General features: G+C 41.9%; 1 protein-coding gene across 1 annotated transcript in view; it reads left to right on the top strand.

Annotated features, from left to right (window-relative positions):
- Positions 1-2,921: 2,921 nt before the first annotated feature.
- cntln (centlein, centrosomal protein) overlaps positions 2,922-12,785 on the top strand; it is a 151,736-nt gene continuing 141,872 nt past the window's right edge. The window contains exons 1-4 of the mRNA XM_083764538.1: positions 2,922-3,027; positions 6,320-6,408; positions 8,327-8,411; positions 12,004-12,138. Of these exons, the coding sequence (XP_083620664.1) occupies positions 2,932-3,027; positions 6,320-6,408; positions 8,327-8,411; positions 12,004-12,138 (405 nt within the window). The 5' untranslated portion in view covers positions 2,922-2,931. The remainder of the gene's footprint in view (positions 3,028-6,319; positions 6,409-8,326; positions 8,412-12,003; positions 12,139-12,785) is intronic.

Genomic DNA, 12,785 nt, shown 5'->3' with positions numbered 1-12,785 from the left:
CACGCACGCACACACACACACACACACACACACACACACACACACACACACACACACACACACACACACACACACACACACACACACACACACACACACACACACACACACACACACACACACACTCTGCTCTGCTCTGACACTGGCAGGCCCAGTGGCAGGCCCTGTCAAAACATGGTGGGACATGTCTGAGTGGAACGTGTGAAGCGGCTGGAAGTGACGAGGGCCAAGCTCTCTCTGTTTGATCATGAAAGGGCGACGTTCATAAAATGGCACACAGATTTAAGTTTGAAATTTGTCTTATAATTAACCATGAAGCATCGTCAGCAAAGGATCTGTTCATTTGGCAATTTGATGCCTGAAAAAAGAAAAAGATATAGGACATCAGGTTTTATCTGCAAAATTAATGCATCATTCCATCAATGACGAAATACGCACGCACGCACGCACGCACGCAGGCAGGCAGGCAGGCAGGCAGGCAGGCAGGCAGGCAGGCAGGCAGGCAGGCAGGCAGGCAGGCAGAGTCGACAGAGAGACAGACAGGTGTCTGTCTTTCTGACTGAAGGGGTAACAAGGGGCAGGCAGATGTTGTACATTAGGCACCAGCCGACTGCCTCTCAAATCGCTCCACAAATGAGCATCCTAATGAGGGGTGGTGTTTGTGGGTCAAGGAACAGCATAATCATGCTAAGTCAATTGCATATCTGCCTCTCTCTGTCTTTCTCTGTGTGTCTCTCTCTCTGTCTCTCTCTCATATCCACACACGACAAGTGTGTGCATATGAGACACACGCACGCACGCACGCACGCACGCACGCACGCACGCACGCACGCACGCACGCACGCACGCACGCACACACACACACACACACACACACACACACACACACACACACACTGAGCAGATGAACCAACATTTGTCAGAGTGAACAGTGGTGCCAGTCCTTTTCTTCATTTATCTCTCTCTCTCTCTCTCTCTCTCTCACCCAATGCTCCATGTCTGGTTTGACACTAAAGTGCATTATCCATACAATATGGAGTTGTCTTGTCTCAACCAGCAGCGCAGATGTCAAGCACATACACTGCTTTGTTACATTTTGCTATAATTAGGCCTTTCTCGCATGCACCCGATTCTTCAGCCCCCACGATTCTAATTTTATTGTCCTAATCCTGGTGTGAAAATGATTTGTCTTTGACTTTGCAAGAGCTCATCAAAATCACATAAAATTATGAAGGACATATCAACAGTGGTGTATCAGTGTGTCTATTATGTGAAAAACTGCATAGGCATATATAAAAAATGTATAGGCAGTAAAATGATGTATAAAGATCAATTTCACATCTTCTTACTGTCGTTCATCCCACTGTTGAGCTGTGATACAGTAATGGGGATTTACAGCCCTGTAAAACATAACTTCTGGGCACAGGGGAACTTTTACTCAGGTTGGGGCAAGATATCAATAAAGCAATAAAAAACATTGTTTTTCTTTCTTTTTAATCTGGTGGTGTCTTATGTTTTGCAGCATTGTGATATTTTATTTGCCTTTATTTGACAATTCAGGTTTTTCAGTGTTGACCATATTCCTGAAAATAAGATTATTGAGACTTAATATTAAAGGATAAGAATAAAAACAAATAAAAAAGATGTATTGTTTTGTTCTTGCTGTAAATCGTCTTTAGCGTCTGCTAAATGCCCATATTCTAAATTAGCCTATAGGCTACAAATTACAACCACCACAGTTCTAAATTCTAAAAAGGTAGCCTATAAAGCTAAATGTATAAGCAGGCAAAGTATCAAATGCTATTTGTACGAGCTTAATTCCAGTCCGGTCTCTCCACTATGGTGCATTTCTGTCTCTAAATGTTTTGATGAATTGGACATGGTGGACCCTCTTGTAAACAAGTGTAATGCTTAATTGGGTCGTCCACTCACAGTTAACAGTCTTTGTATTGAGTTTGTGCTTGAAATGTACTGTAATTCTGCAAACTGGTATATAATAAATATTTCAATCAATCAATCAATCAATCAATCAATCAATCAAATTAGGATGAATATGTCTAGGATGGTTGATAGAATTATAGTAGAATTCAACACTTTAGGATCACCACAAAAGTCAAAGCATTTGTTATACGTCACGTGATTAGGCTAAGCGGTATCCCTGGATAACGTGACCATAGATATGAATGTGACATACATGTGTGTGTATTTATTTTGTCATTTTATGCAAATAAGGCAATGCGGCCGCACTTTATCGGCAACTGCTGCAAACTGACGTAAAGAAAATGACGTATGAGGAAAACAGAAACGGAAAACAGCGGGCTTGTTTGAAAGCGTCTCTCGGTAGTTGTTGACAACGATACTGTTGCTTTACAAAAGACTGGTTTTTCTACCACAGAAAAGCAACAATAAACACTTAAGTGCGCGAGAGAACACGGGTATTATTTCAGATGTATTGGTACGTGACATGACGCTGTCGAGCGTGTGGTCGGACTATAGTTTCACACGGAAGGTTGTCAAGTTGTCAACACAGTCAACACTAGAACTAAACAAAACAAAGAAGCAAACAGCCGTGTAGCGCGGTAAGGTAAGAAGAAACTTTATCATGCTGTTATGTTATGGCTGTTACGAGAAGGCTGCTCGAGTTATAATCAGCATTCGGCACGACGAAATCAGTGTAATGCGCTTGACAAATACATTTGCCTCTTTCGTTTTTACTGTGTATACTAGTGTGTAGCCTATACATTTACTATCAACTATATTACTCATTGTAAAATTTGCGAGCGATGACAGCTGTTGATAATGATACGTCCATAAAGCGAGCTGTTTTTATCTTGTGATAGTTCGTTCGTTCTGTCCAAGAAGATACACGTACGTACTGACTGTACGTACACGCCTGAGTTCTGCATACTGTCTTCACAGGCAAGCTGTACAATGTCTACAATTACCATGTCTTCTCATAACGACTCTCGTGTCTTGCTACTGGAGCAGCAAGTGAAGAGATTATCGGAGGATTTAGTAGAATGTCAGGTATGTATATGGTGTACGTGTTTTGTGGGGATGGATGTGTGTGGAGAGAGGGAGAGAGATTCAGTGAATGAGTGAGTTGTCACATCTCATCTTGTGCTATAGTGATTGAGACATGCTGTCCTTGCATGCTCACCACCAGGTGGTGCCTTATAGCATGAACTCACCTACCACCTGTCACTTTCTGATATCTCCACTCATGTATATCGAGACAGACACAGTGCCATTGTTCTTGGCAGCAAACATGACAGCCTTGGAACCTTATCATACACACATACGGTAAACAAGTCCTTGTTTATGCACTCTGGTAAAGATCACACATCACACTGTATTATCAGTTGCAGTTAGAGCTGCAGATCGACTCACTCCCAATTTTCCTCCAAAAGTTAAAATGTAATTTAGATAGCGTGTGATTTAGACAGAAGCCAGGTTCATGTGTTGACCTAGGCATCCTATAGTTTCTATAGTTGCAAATTCAATGTACAGATTTTTTTGGGGGGACTGAGCCCCCCACCACACGTATAAATGGTACTTTTTGGCCAGAAAGGGATTTTATTTCACCGGAGGAAAAATATTCTCTATGAGGCAATTCTCTGGGCAATATCGGCGCAGCGGAAACAAAATCCTCTTTTGGTCAAAAAGTACCGTTTATACATGTGGTGGGGGGCTCAGAGGGCTTCCACTAAGGAGTAGTAGTAGGCTTTCTAATGACACAACCCGCCTTTGTTTTAGTGAGTAGCAAAAACGTTCTTTTTATTTACGCTAAAGACGAGAGGCTGGTCTGCATCCATGTGAGCCCCGGAAGTCTAGAGTAACATAGCTCTAAATGCAACACATTAGAGCTATGGACCAGAGCTAGTTCTTAGTTTACTTATGATCCCATGCCATGCCTAAACATAATCATACTAATAGTGCTAAAGTTATTCAATTAAACATTTACCTAAACGTAATATGTCTTTACATATCGTTGCTTTTGGGCAAAAACCTTATATGCCCAAAACCGTTATTTTTCAGGAAATGGAAAAAATAAGAACCTGTCTTCCAATGGATCCAATTTAGTTAACACACACACACACACACACACACACACACACACACACACACACACACACACACACACACACACACACACACACACACACACACACACACACACACACACACACACATCCACATACTTAACCACTTTCAATTTCAAACCTTGAAAATAGCAGATCTCACACAACATGTCCTGATGCAAGGTGTTGTGAGATATTTTCGCTACTTTTGCACAACACTCTTGTACGACTAAGTAGTAAGTATAGGGCATTCATTTCCAATAAAACCCCTAAAACCCAAGTTGAAATATATACAGCAGCAATAGGCCTATTATTTTTCTTTCTTTTTGAGGATCATCAGACGTCATCATTGTGATGAAAGGCACTGCTCACTTCACACAAGTGTGACTTCCATCTTTTTAGGGTGACCTTCTAATGATTACAGGTACATTTAAAAGGAAAACGATTATGACTTAGTCTTTTAGGCAAGGGCATAGATAGAGCTTTTATAATCATCAGTATGCCTTCAAGTAGTGTACTTACTCTTCCAGAAGTTCCAGGTCTAACATCACACCACGCGGCCACAGCACTGTGTATTTCTGTAAATGCAGACCAAATTGTCTCTCAAATGTGTCCTCCTCTGAGCTGGCACAGGAACTGTCCTTGGTGGTCTGGGGCAGAGTGGAACATCAGTGATTCTGTCTGTCTAATAGGGACCCGTAGCTGTGCAGTGTAGCGTTTAAACAGTGGCATTTGAATGCCATTGATGTCTTAAAAGTCCCTGGCACTACGATCTACAGGACTGCCATTAACTACAAAGACACTCATCAGTTGGCCAGCAATCGCTCCTACTTGACCATGCTAATTTTATTAATACGTCGTTGGATTCAAGGCGGGCGGCCCCCTGCTTTTAGTATGTTTAGCCCATGGTGTTTCAAGGTCTGGAAATGTGATTAATAATTCAGCTATCATCAAATACGCACATTCGATACATCTCTAAGTACACACATACATGTGCTAAGAGGATCCCTTGATTTCTTTTAGAGCGATGAGGGGTCCTGTCTTTGGCGGTTGTCTGAACAGCAGCCAAAGGCCAAGCATAGAGCAAAACCACCTATTTGAAGTCAGCGATGATGCTTCATATTATCCGTAGCTGCATTGCAGGGTGGACTTGGTGGGATCTCAACCCTCCCCCTCCCCCCATCCGCCTGCTCCCACTCTACTGTATATATACATACACTCACTCACACAGAGATCCAGTTAGTCCCTCTACTTTGTATGTTCGGTCCATGGCCTTATCAAGGTCTGCCTCTGCCATTTAGTAAATAATTGATTGGACATTTTTGAATGGTGATATTTTAAAATTCATGCACTAATTGGAGGACCGGTGGAGTCCAGTGGGAGGGACGACTTTTATCTTGTGATGATGTGAACATAATTTATCAGATAATGTTATATTAAGTCGATTTGGTATAATTCCCCATCTTTAATGTCAGAAAATTTAGTTTTCAGATGTCTCTCATTAAATGTAATGTAGCTTAAAAAATGTTTGAAAAGCCAGCGAGACAATTTGAATTGGAAATGTGTCAGGACTGGCTCAGCCTCGGCTAACTCTCTCTAGCTCTCCCACGCTGCTTTAAAAGGACTCTCTCCCTGTCATCACTTTTGAGTTTCTAGTTACTGTAAGCCCATATAGCCGAGCAGAAGAGGAAAGAAAATCATTGGAAGAAAGTTTTATTAATAAAGGAAGTGCCAGACATTGACTGCTGTGTTTTGATTTAGATCCCCCATGTCTCTCCGGTCATAAATACTTCATAATGACAAGTGTCAATGTGCGCTCTCCCCTTGAGTCGAAGGTCACATCTCAGTACTGCACAGACTCCCCATGATTAGAGGGGCAGGACAGATCAAAACATATTTTGTACAAGATGCTTAAATTATTGATTGGTTTGGCTTCTCCACCCCCTCATCTTTCCCCCCATATGCTAATCACTGAGTGTACTATTGAATTATTTTGTATTTTATTAAGAACAGCTGAGACATGCCACTGGTGTCATGTTGGTGGGGATGGTAATGTTATTCCTTAGATAGTACACAAAAAAGTGTGTGTGTAATATATATAGATATATATAGATATGTATTTATAAATGTTATCTAAACATTTCTGATCTATTAACATTCTATATATATTTTTTCTTCTCAATTCTACTGAAAACACTGAGAAGTGAATCAGAGTTTGAATTCTTGTCTTTTCTCAGGCTGACAAGGATTTTGTGTGGTCCCTATGGAAACGCCTTCAAGTGGCCAATCCGGACTTGACTCAAGCTGTCAGTCTAGTAGTTGAACGGTGAGCACATTCTTCTTCTTTCTTTCTTTTCTTTTTTTCCTTTCACAAATTGCTAACTCAGAAGCTCAACAAGCTGAAAATGGCTTTATCTCGTAAGCAAAAGAGAAATATGTGTGCGAAAGTCATCCAAGGGTGTGTTTGAGACACCCCCTTGACCAGTGGGGAGGGGCGGGTTACTGTGGAAATCTGGCGCAGATGCTGATTTAAGCCTCCTTATCCCTGGTCTAGCGCTCCAGCCACGGAAACCCGTTTTAATGAAAACACTCTCTCTCCCCCTGGCTCTCGCGTTCTGGACACTCCAAACGCTCCCTCCAAACGCCTGTCTTTAACGGGATAAATTGTGAGATTGAATATGACCTTTCCCTTGCAAGGTGGCTAAGCCACACCAAATACAGTGGCATGGGAAACTTTCTGCAGGTTTTCGTCGACTGTGTTGGTGGGCGGATTTGAAGAAAGTGAAAGGATCTTTAAAAAAGAGCTGACATTGTGCTTTGTTCCATGCTGCATTATCAGTGCTTGTTTTTTGTAACATCTGTATCGGTTGATTGAGCTGTGTTAAAGTCATTTAAAGTTTGTTTAAAATGTTGTCAATACTTAGTGAGCCTTGCATTTATAGTAGACATACATATTATAATAAACAATTTCAACATTCATTTGCTATTACTTTTTCCAGACAAGTGACCCTGAAACAAACTGTGCTGCAAATCTGCAATGTACCTCCAACAATTCAACATTATAATTTATAACCGTTGTATGAACAATTTCTTTAGTAATACACATTGGCCAACATAGCCTGCTTTTGGTAGTTGGTCATCCTCTCTGTGAGCCAAAAAAAAGAATCAATGAGGGGCGCCACTGGGGAGCATGCTTAAAGAAAACAAGTCCATAGACTGATATTGACATGGTAATTGCATTGACTATAATGGTGAAGAGCTGGGGCCTGTTGGGAACCGCAGTGCACCCTCACTATCCCCAACATACATTCCCCAGGTGTTTTTGTACAGTGATTGGTTGGTTGTTGAGGACATGGACATGAGAAACACCACAAGGAAGGGTAGTGGCGCTGGGGGCCTGCCTGCATTCCACCTCCTCCCTCTGAGGATCCCAGACTCTTATTTCAATTGTCTACCATCGGACAAAGAAGATGGATGAGAACTGAGAAGAAGCTAAAGAAAGGCCTAGATGGAACGTTACAGCAGTTAAAACAAACGGGTGACCAATTGCTGTTCATTTTAGGCTTCTGCCCCTATAAACACATACTTACCAGATGCACCAGTGGGCTAGAATGACGCCATAGCCTGGATTTGGTCTATAGGAGGATGGGGAAGGATGGGGAAGGCTGCTGGGTTATTTGATTTTGCTTTCAGCGCTGCTTAGGGAGAAAAAGCTCTGCAACCTGTGTTGTTTTCAGGCACATTCTATTCCTCAGTTTTAGTTTAACCACTGAACCCTATAGTATCCCTTTTTTTGCCATAATAGGCAGTTATTTGGTGAAAATTGCAGATCTACAAGCGACGTGTTGTGAGCTGGTAAGTTGGATATTTTTTGCCAAGCGTTGGTGTAGACTGGGGAACCCTGGTCAATGACGTTTATAGGGGCCCAGGCGGTGGCGTAACCGTCTGGGCACCCGACTGGTAATCCAGTCGCAGTGTGCCGCAGGTTCGAAACCCGAGCCCGACACGGCCTTTACTGCATGTCTTCCCCCATCTCTCTCCCGTTTCCTGTCAGCCTACTGTCTGTCCCTTCAAAAAACCAATAAAAGGCATAAGCCGCAAAAAAATATCTTAAAAAAAAAAAAAAAAAAAAAAAAAAGAAGACGTTTATAGGTTTTAAGTTGTTAACACTTTTTATTGTGTGTGTGTGTGTGTGTGTGTGTGTGTGTGTGTGTGTGTGTGTGTGTGCGCGCGCACGCATGCAGTGAGAAGCGGAAAGCTGAGACTAAGGACAGGAAAGTGTTGGAGATCCTTCAGAGCAAAGACTTCACCATCCAGGAGTTGGAGCAGGTACTTTACATTGCTAAACACACTTCAGTTGCCCAGGTACATTTGGGCAAATGATACATTTGACTTACTGATTTTTCACGCTGACATAACTCAACCAAATACGAACAACAGCATGGTATAATAGAATTCTGAATAGCTCACGTATTCTGATGCAAGACTAGCTTAAAAAAAGTAAATTAAAACTATTCTCTAATGAACTTTATTTAATGAAGCAGGATAATATGTTTCGAAATGCGAGCAATCGTCACAAACAGTCTTTTACTGAGTGCACGGTTCAAAGAGAATTGAACTAGATCAAAAGATCACCAGCATTCACTTCAAGTTCTGGAAAGTGGAAACACGTTCCTTTGTTGCTGCCCGTGCAAGAGAATAAAATATAAGGACTTGAAGTGAGTCCTAGTGATCTTTTGATTTAGTTGAAAGCCAACGATAATGACATCGATGCTGTTAATTGACTCCAAATCATTCACTGAAGTTTCAGTCAGCTTTCTTCATTAGTGTTGCTTTCATCCTGTTAACGCTAGTGTTCCTATGAGACTGGTGCTAACGCTACCATCCGCTGACTGGCAGGTGGACGCCACCTTCCTCAGTCATTTAAGAAGTACAATACCCAATTAGCAATTGTGCTCTGTCACATGCCGAAAAAAGCTCACAACACGTCAAAACAGTGACCCGAGCTTGTAGATCAGCTATTTTTCGTGTGCGACACCGGTGTACAGTGAAGTTTAAATCTGGCTTAAGAATGAGATGTTCACTGACAGGATCACTTTCGCTACCTTGCACTGTGGCATAGAGTGAGTGAGTGTTTTTGTCAATGATCTAATGTAATCCTGGGCGCTACACTTCCTCTGCCATCCTGGGGGGGCAGCGGACTGACCTCATGCTTCCCAAATTGAATGATTGATTGAATACTTTATTAGACAAAAATGTAAACACAAAAGGTACATTCCTTTTACGCTAAAAGGATGACATAAAATGTCCTGGGGACTTATTGTGGTCACCAGGAGAAAGTAGAAATGGTAGACTTTGCTAGACGTTTGGGTTGTGTGGTTACCTTGCCATGATGCAACTTTCTAGGTGGGTGTGTTCCCACTGTCTCATGCTTTAATGTGCAGTAACAGTTTAAAAAAGAATAACCTAAAATGAAATGAGCATGTGAATATTCATCTGATATATGTCAAGACATCTCAGATGTCTGTTGGAAAATATGAGACAATTAGGCTACAGTGTTTCTTGACAGCACGACCATACAGTGTTTTTGGATTTCAACTTATTTCAACAACTTTATTTTCCTTTCGGAACTTTGTTTGTGCAGTGGTTAAAAAAACAACATAAGGACACAGATACTCATAATAATAAAACTCTACTACAGTACTTAAAAGCATAATATTTTTTTAAATCTATGAATCATTTCTCCATGTACAACAGTATATAAATTATATATAACCTATGTGTGTACTAGCGTCCGTCAAGTAAGACAGTCTGTAGTTAAACACTTGGATTGTTTTTGTTTCAATGTCGATGTTTTGGTGAGCAGAGAGCTTTTGTTTCACCTGTGTGTTCTGACATCATTATATCACATTATGAATGCTGTAACTTTGCAGGAGGCTACTGTAGAAAATAAAATGTAACTTCATGGTTCATGCAGGAGGCTACTGTACTGTAGAATACCGTCCTGGGACTAGTCTTCTGATCTTTGCCACTAAGGAATGCGCCTCGCGCCAGGCGAAACCTAGTTCTTAAGATGGCACCAGATACTGATTGGTTTTATTAATGTAATGCCCAAAACGGCATGAATAATTCTGTGCCCGCAGCGCCAGGCGCAATGGATAGCGCCTGCCACTACGGGCATTTTAACAGCCTGTATCATAGGACCACTGCACTGTCTGGACACACGGCCACGGCACAAGTTACTATGTGCCATGGCGCTAAGTTCCGCTGTCAAAATAGGGCCCACTGTTTCCTAATCCTTGCACTTTGTGATTGGCTGTCTGATTGGCGCTCTGAGCAGCAGAATAACAAAATAATAAGAAAAAGTTATTTTGCAGTTGTGGGTGTTTTCTTTTGTTTTGAGGAGCTCATTAATAGTCCAGGACTCTGTACACCGTCATCTGGCCCACTGACATTCATCATCCCGTCCACCATCTCAGGGCCAAACGCACCCAAATGGTGATTAATTGGTGAGCAATTCCCTGCACTTGACTGTTGGAGGATGTGATGGTCCACTGAGCCCGTGCAGGATCTCACACGCTCACCGCTTAACATCTCCCACTCTCCTCCAACTTTGACAAAAAATATATATCTGCCTTCCCTTTCTTCTCTATGCTTTTTTGTCTCCCTCCCTTCCACTCCCACTTCCCATTTTTGTAACATAATTAGCTTTCATTTTTGAACCGCACTGGGAATTTTGAAATGCTAATCTCTGTCCTAGACCTCTTAACTTGGCAGAACCCCCTCTCTCTCTCTCTCTCTCTCTTCTCTCTCTCTCCCTCTCTCACCGACGTCCTTCCAATTGAGCACTACTGGGGTTCAGATTGTTCTCGCCCACCTCATTATCAACGTTTGAATTTATTTTCCACTCGGCAGTATAAATCTCTATTAAAGCCCCCTTTCGTGCCGTCATTCGAATCAGGAGAGGCGAGGAGCGCTTAAATCCACTATCTGGATAGATCTGAGTGATACTCCCCATCCCCACCACCACCACCTTCAACCACCCTCCTCTCTACATGGCAATTAATTGCATCCCATAGTACTGTGTTAGCTAAGAGAAGGGTGGACCCACAGAAGGCTGTGGATTACCCCATCAGTGCCGGAGACCAGCTGATACAGTGTTAAAAGGCCAGCCTCTCTTATTCAACAAGGCAAGCAAGTCGCCTGCCACATAAAAACGCAAAATAATAATTATCCGAGAAGAGTGTAGACCAAAAGGATCAAAATTGGATGCTCATTAAAAATAATAGAATCGTGTGTGTCCCCCACCCCCTATGCTCTAGTTTGTTCAACCATGGGAAGCTTCATATTGAGCATGATGGGACCTTGAGTTTTAAAATGCCTATTTAGTATATGCCGTCTTAACTCATTCATGCACATTTAGTGTGTTCCGCTGCTTGCTCTGATTTGTTTCAGTGTAATATTGTAAAAGACATCATTTACAGTATATGTTAATTTGAACATGACAATGATGTTTGGCTTAGTACTGCCATAAAACAAACGGCAATGTAAAACAAACCATGATTAATCTGATACAATTGAAATAAAACAGCTGGGAGTGCGATAAAAAAACTAAAAAGGAAGATTGAAAAAAAGGAAAGTGGCATTAATATAAACTTAGACCGGCTGCCACGTTACTTTCCCCTTAAGACCGGCCGGCTGCCCCGGCAGCGTTACTTTATCTCTGAATGTGTGCACGTCTCCTTGTAGTTTTGTAGTCTTTCGGTACTTTTCCGGATTTCCGGATTCAGTTCTGTGAAGTTTCTCAGAAAGTTTTAGGGTGTCTTTCATAAAACTGCCTTAGGTTTTAGCCCTCAGGTCTAAATGGGGTTTAATACTCTCTCTCTCTCTCTCTCTCTCTCTCTCTCTCATATATATACAGAAAGTGACAGGACAGCAGCAGGAGATCAACAACCTGGTTCGGAGGAAGATGTTGGTGGACGAGGAGAAAGCTGAGATGAAGAGGGAGCAGTCAGGGCTGCTTGAGAAGCTGGCCTGCCAGAGTCGAGAACTTAAGGTTGGTTGAATATGTTTTCTTGTGACACCAAACGGGACCAGTGGCCCTTTGGCCTTCGACCCTGGGAAGGCAGTCACTTCAGAATTAGTATTAAACTTTATTATCACATCAGGTGCTTTATAGAGAGGAGAGACAGATGCAGCCACTGCTGTTTTCAATGCCATGTCATTCATGGCGACACAGGCCGTCACACTGGCAGAATCACTTATACTGTATATGACTGTGAATACACTCCATTGCCTATTTTATGTACAGCAGTTGTACATGTAAATATGACATATCTGATATCTGCTGCTTATAAGCACAGTGCACGCTGTAGGTATATTTGATATCGTTTCGTTATTTTACATTTTCAATTTGTGGGTTGCTTGGTTGCTCTCTTTTGAACCTGCAAACCTTTGATATGACGATAAACATTGAAGTTGAAGTGATCATGACAAGCTTATAATTGCGTTGTATCACTTGAAAATCTGTTATTATTTTATATATATATATATATACAGTATATATATATATATATATACAGAGCCGAAGAGTTTGATCAATCCTCAAGGGGGCCCCTCCCCGCACCCCCCCCCCCGCGCGCCGCCGCAGCGGGGGAAAAAAAATAAGTTGTTGTTTTTGCTGGTACTTTAAAAGCAGCTTCT

This window comes from Protomyctophum parallelum (genome assembly GCF_964188405.1).
Source record: "Protomyctophum parallelum genome assembly, chromosome: 5".
In the NCBI taxonomy this organism is placed as follows: domain Eukaryota; kingdom Metazoa; phylum Chordata; class Actinopteri; order Myctophiformes; family Myctophidae; genus Protomyctophum; species Protomyctophum parallelum.
The sequence above is the reverse complement of the archived record's forward strand: the minus strand, read 5'-3'. Positions and strand labels throughout refer to the sequence as shown.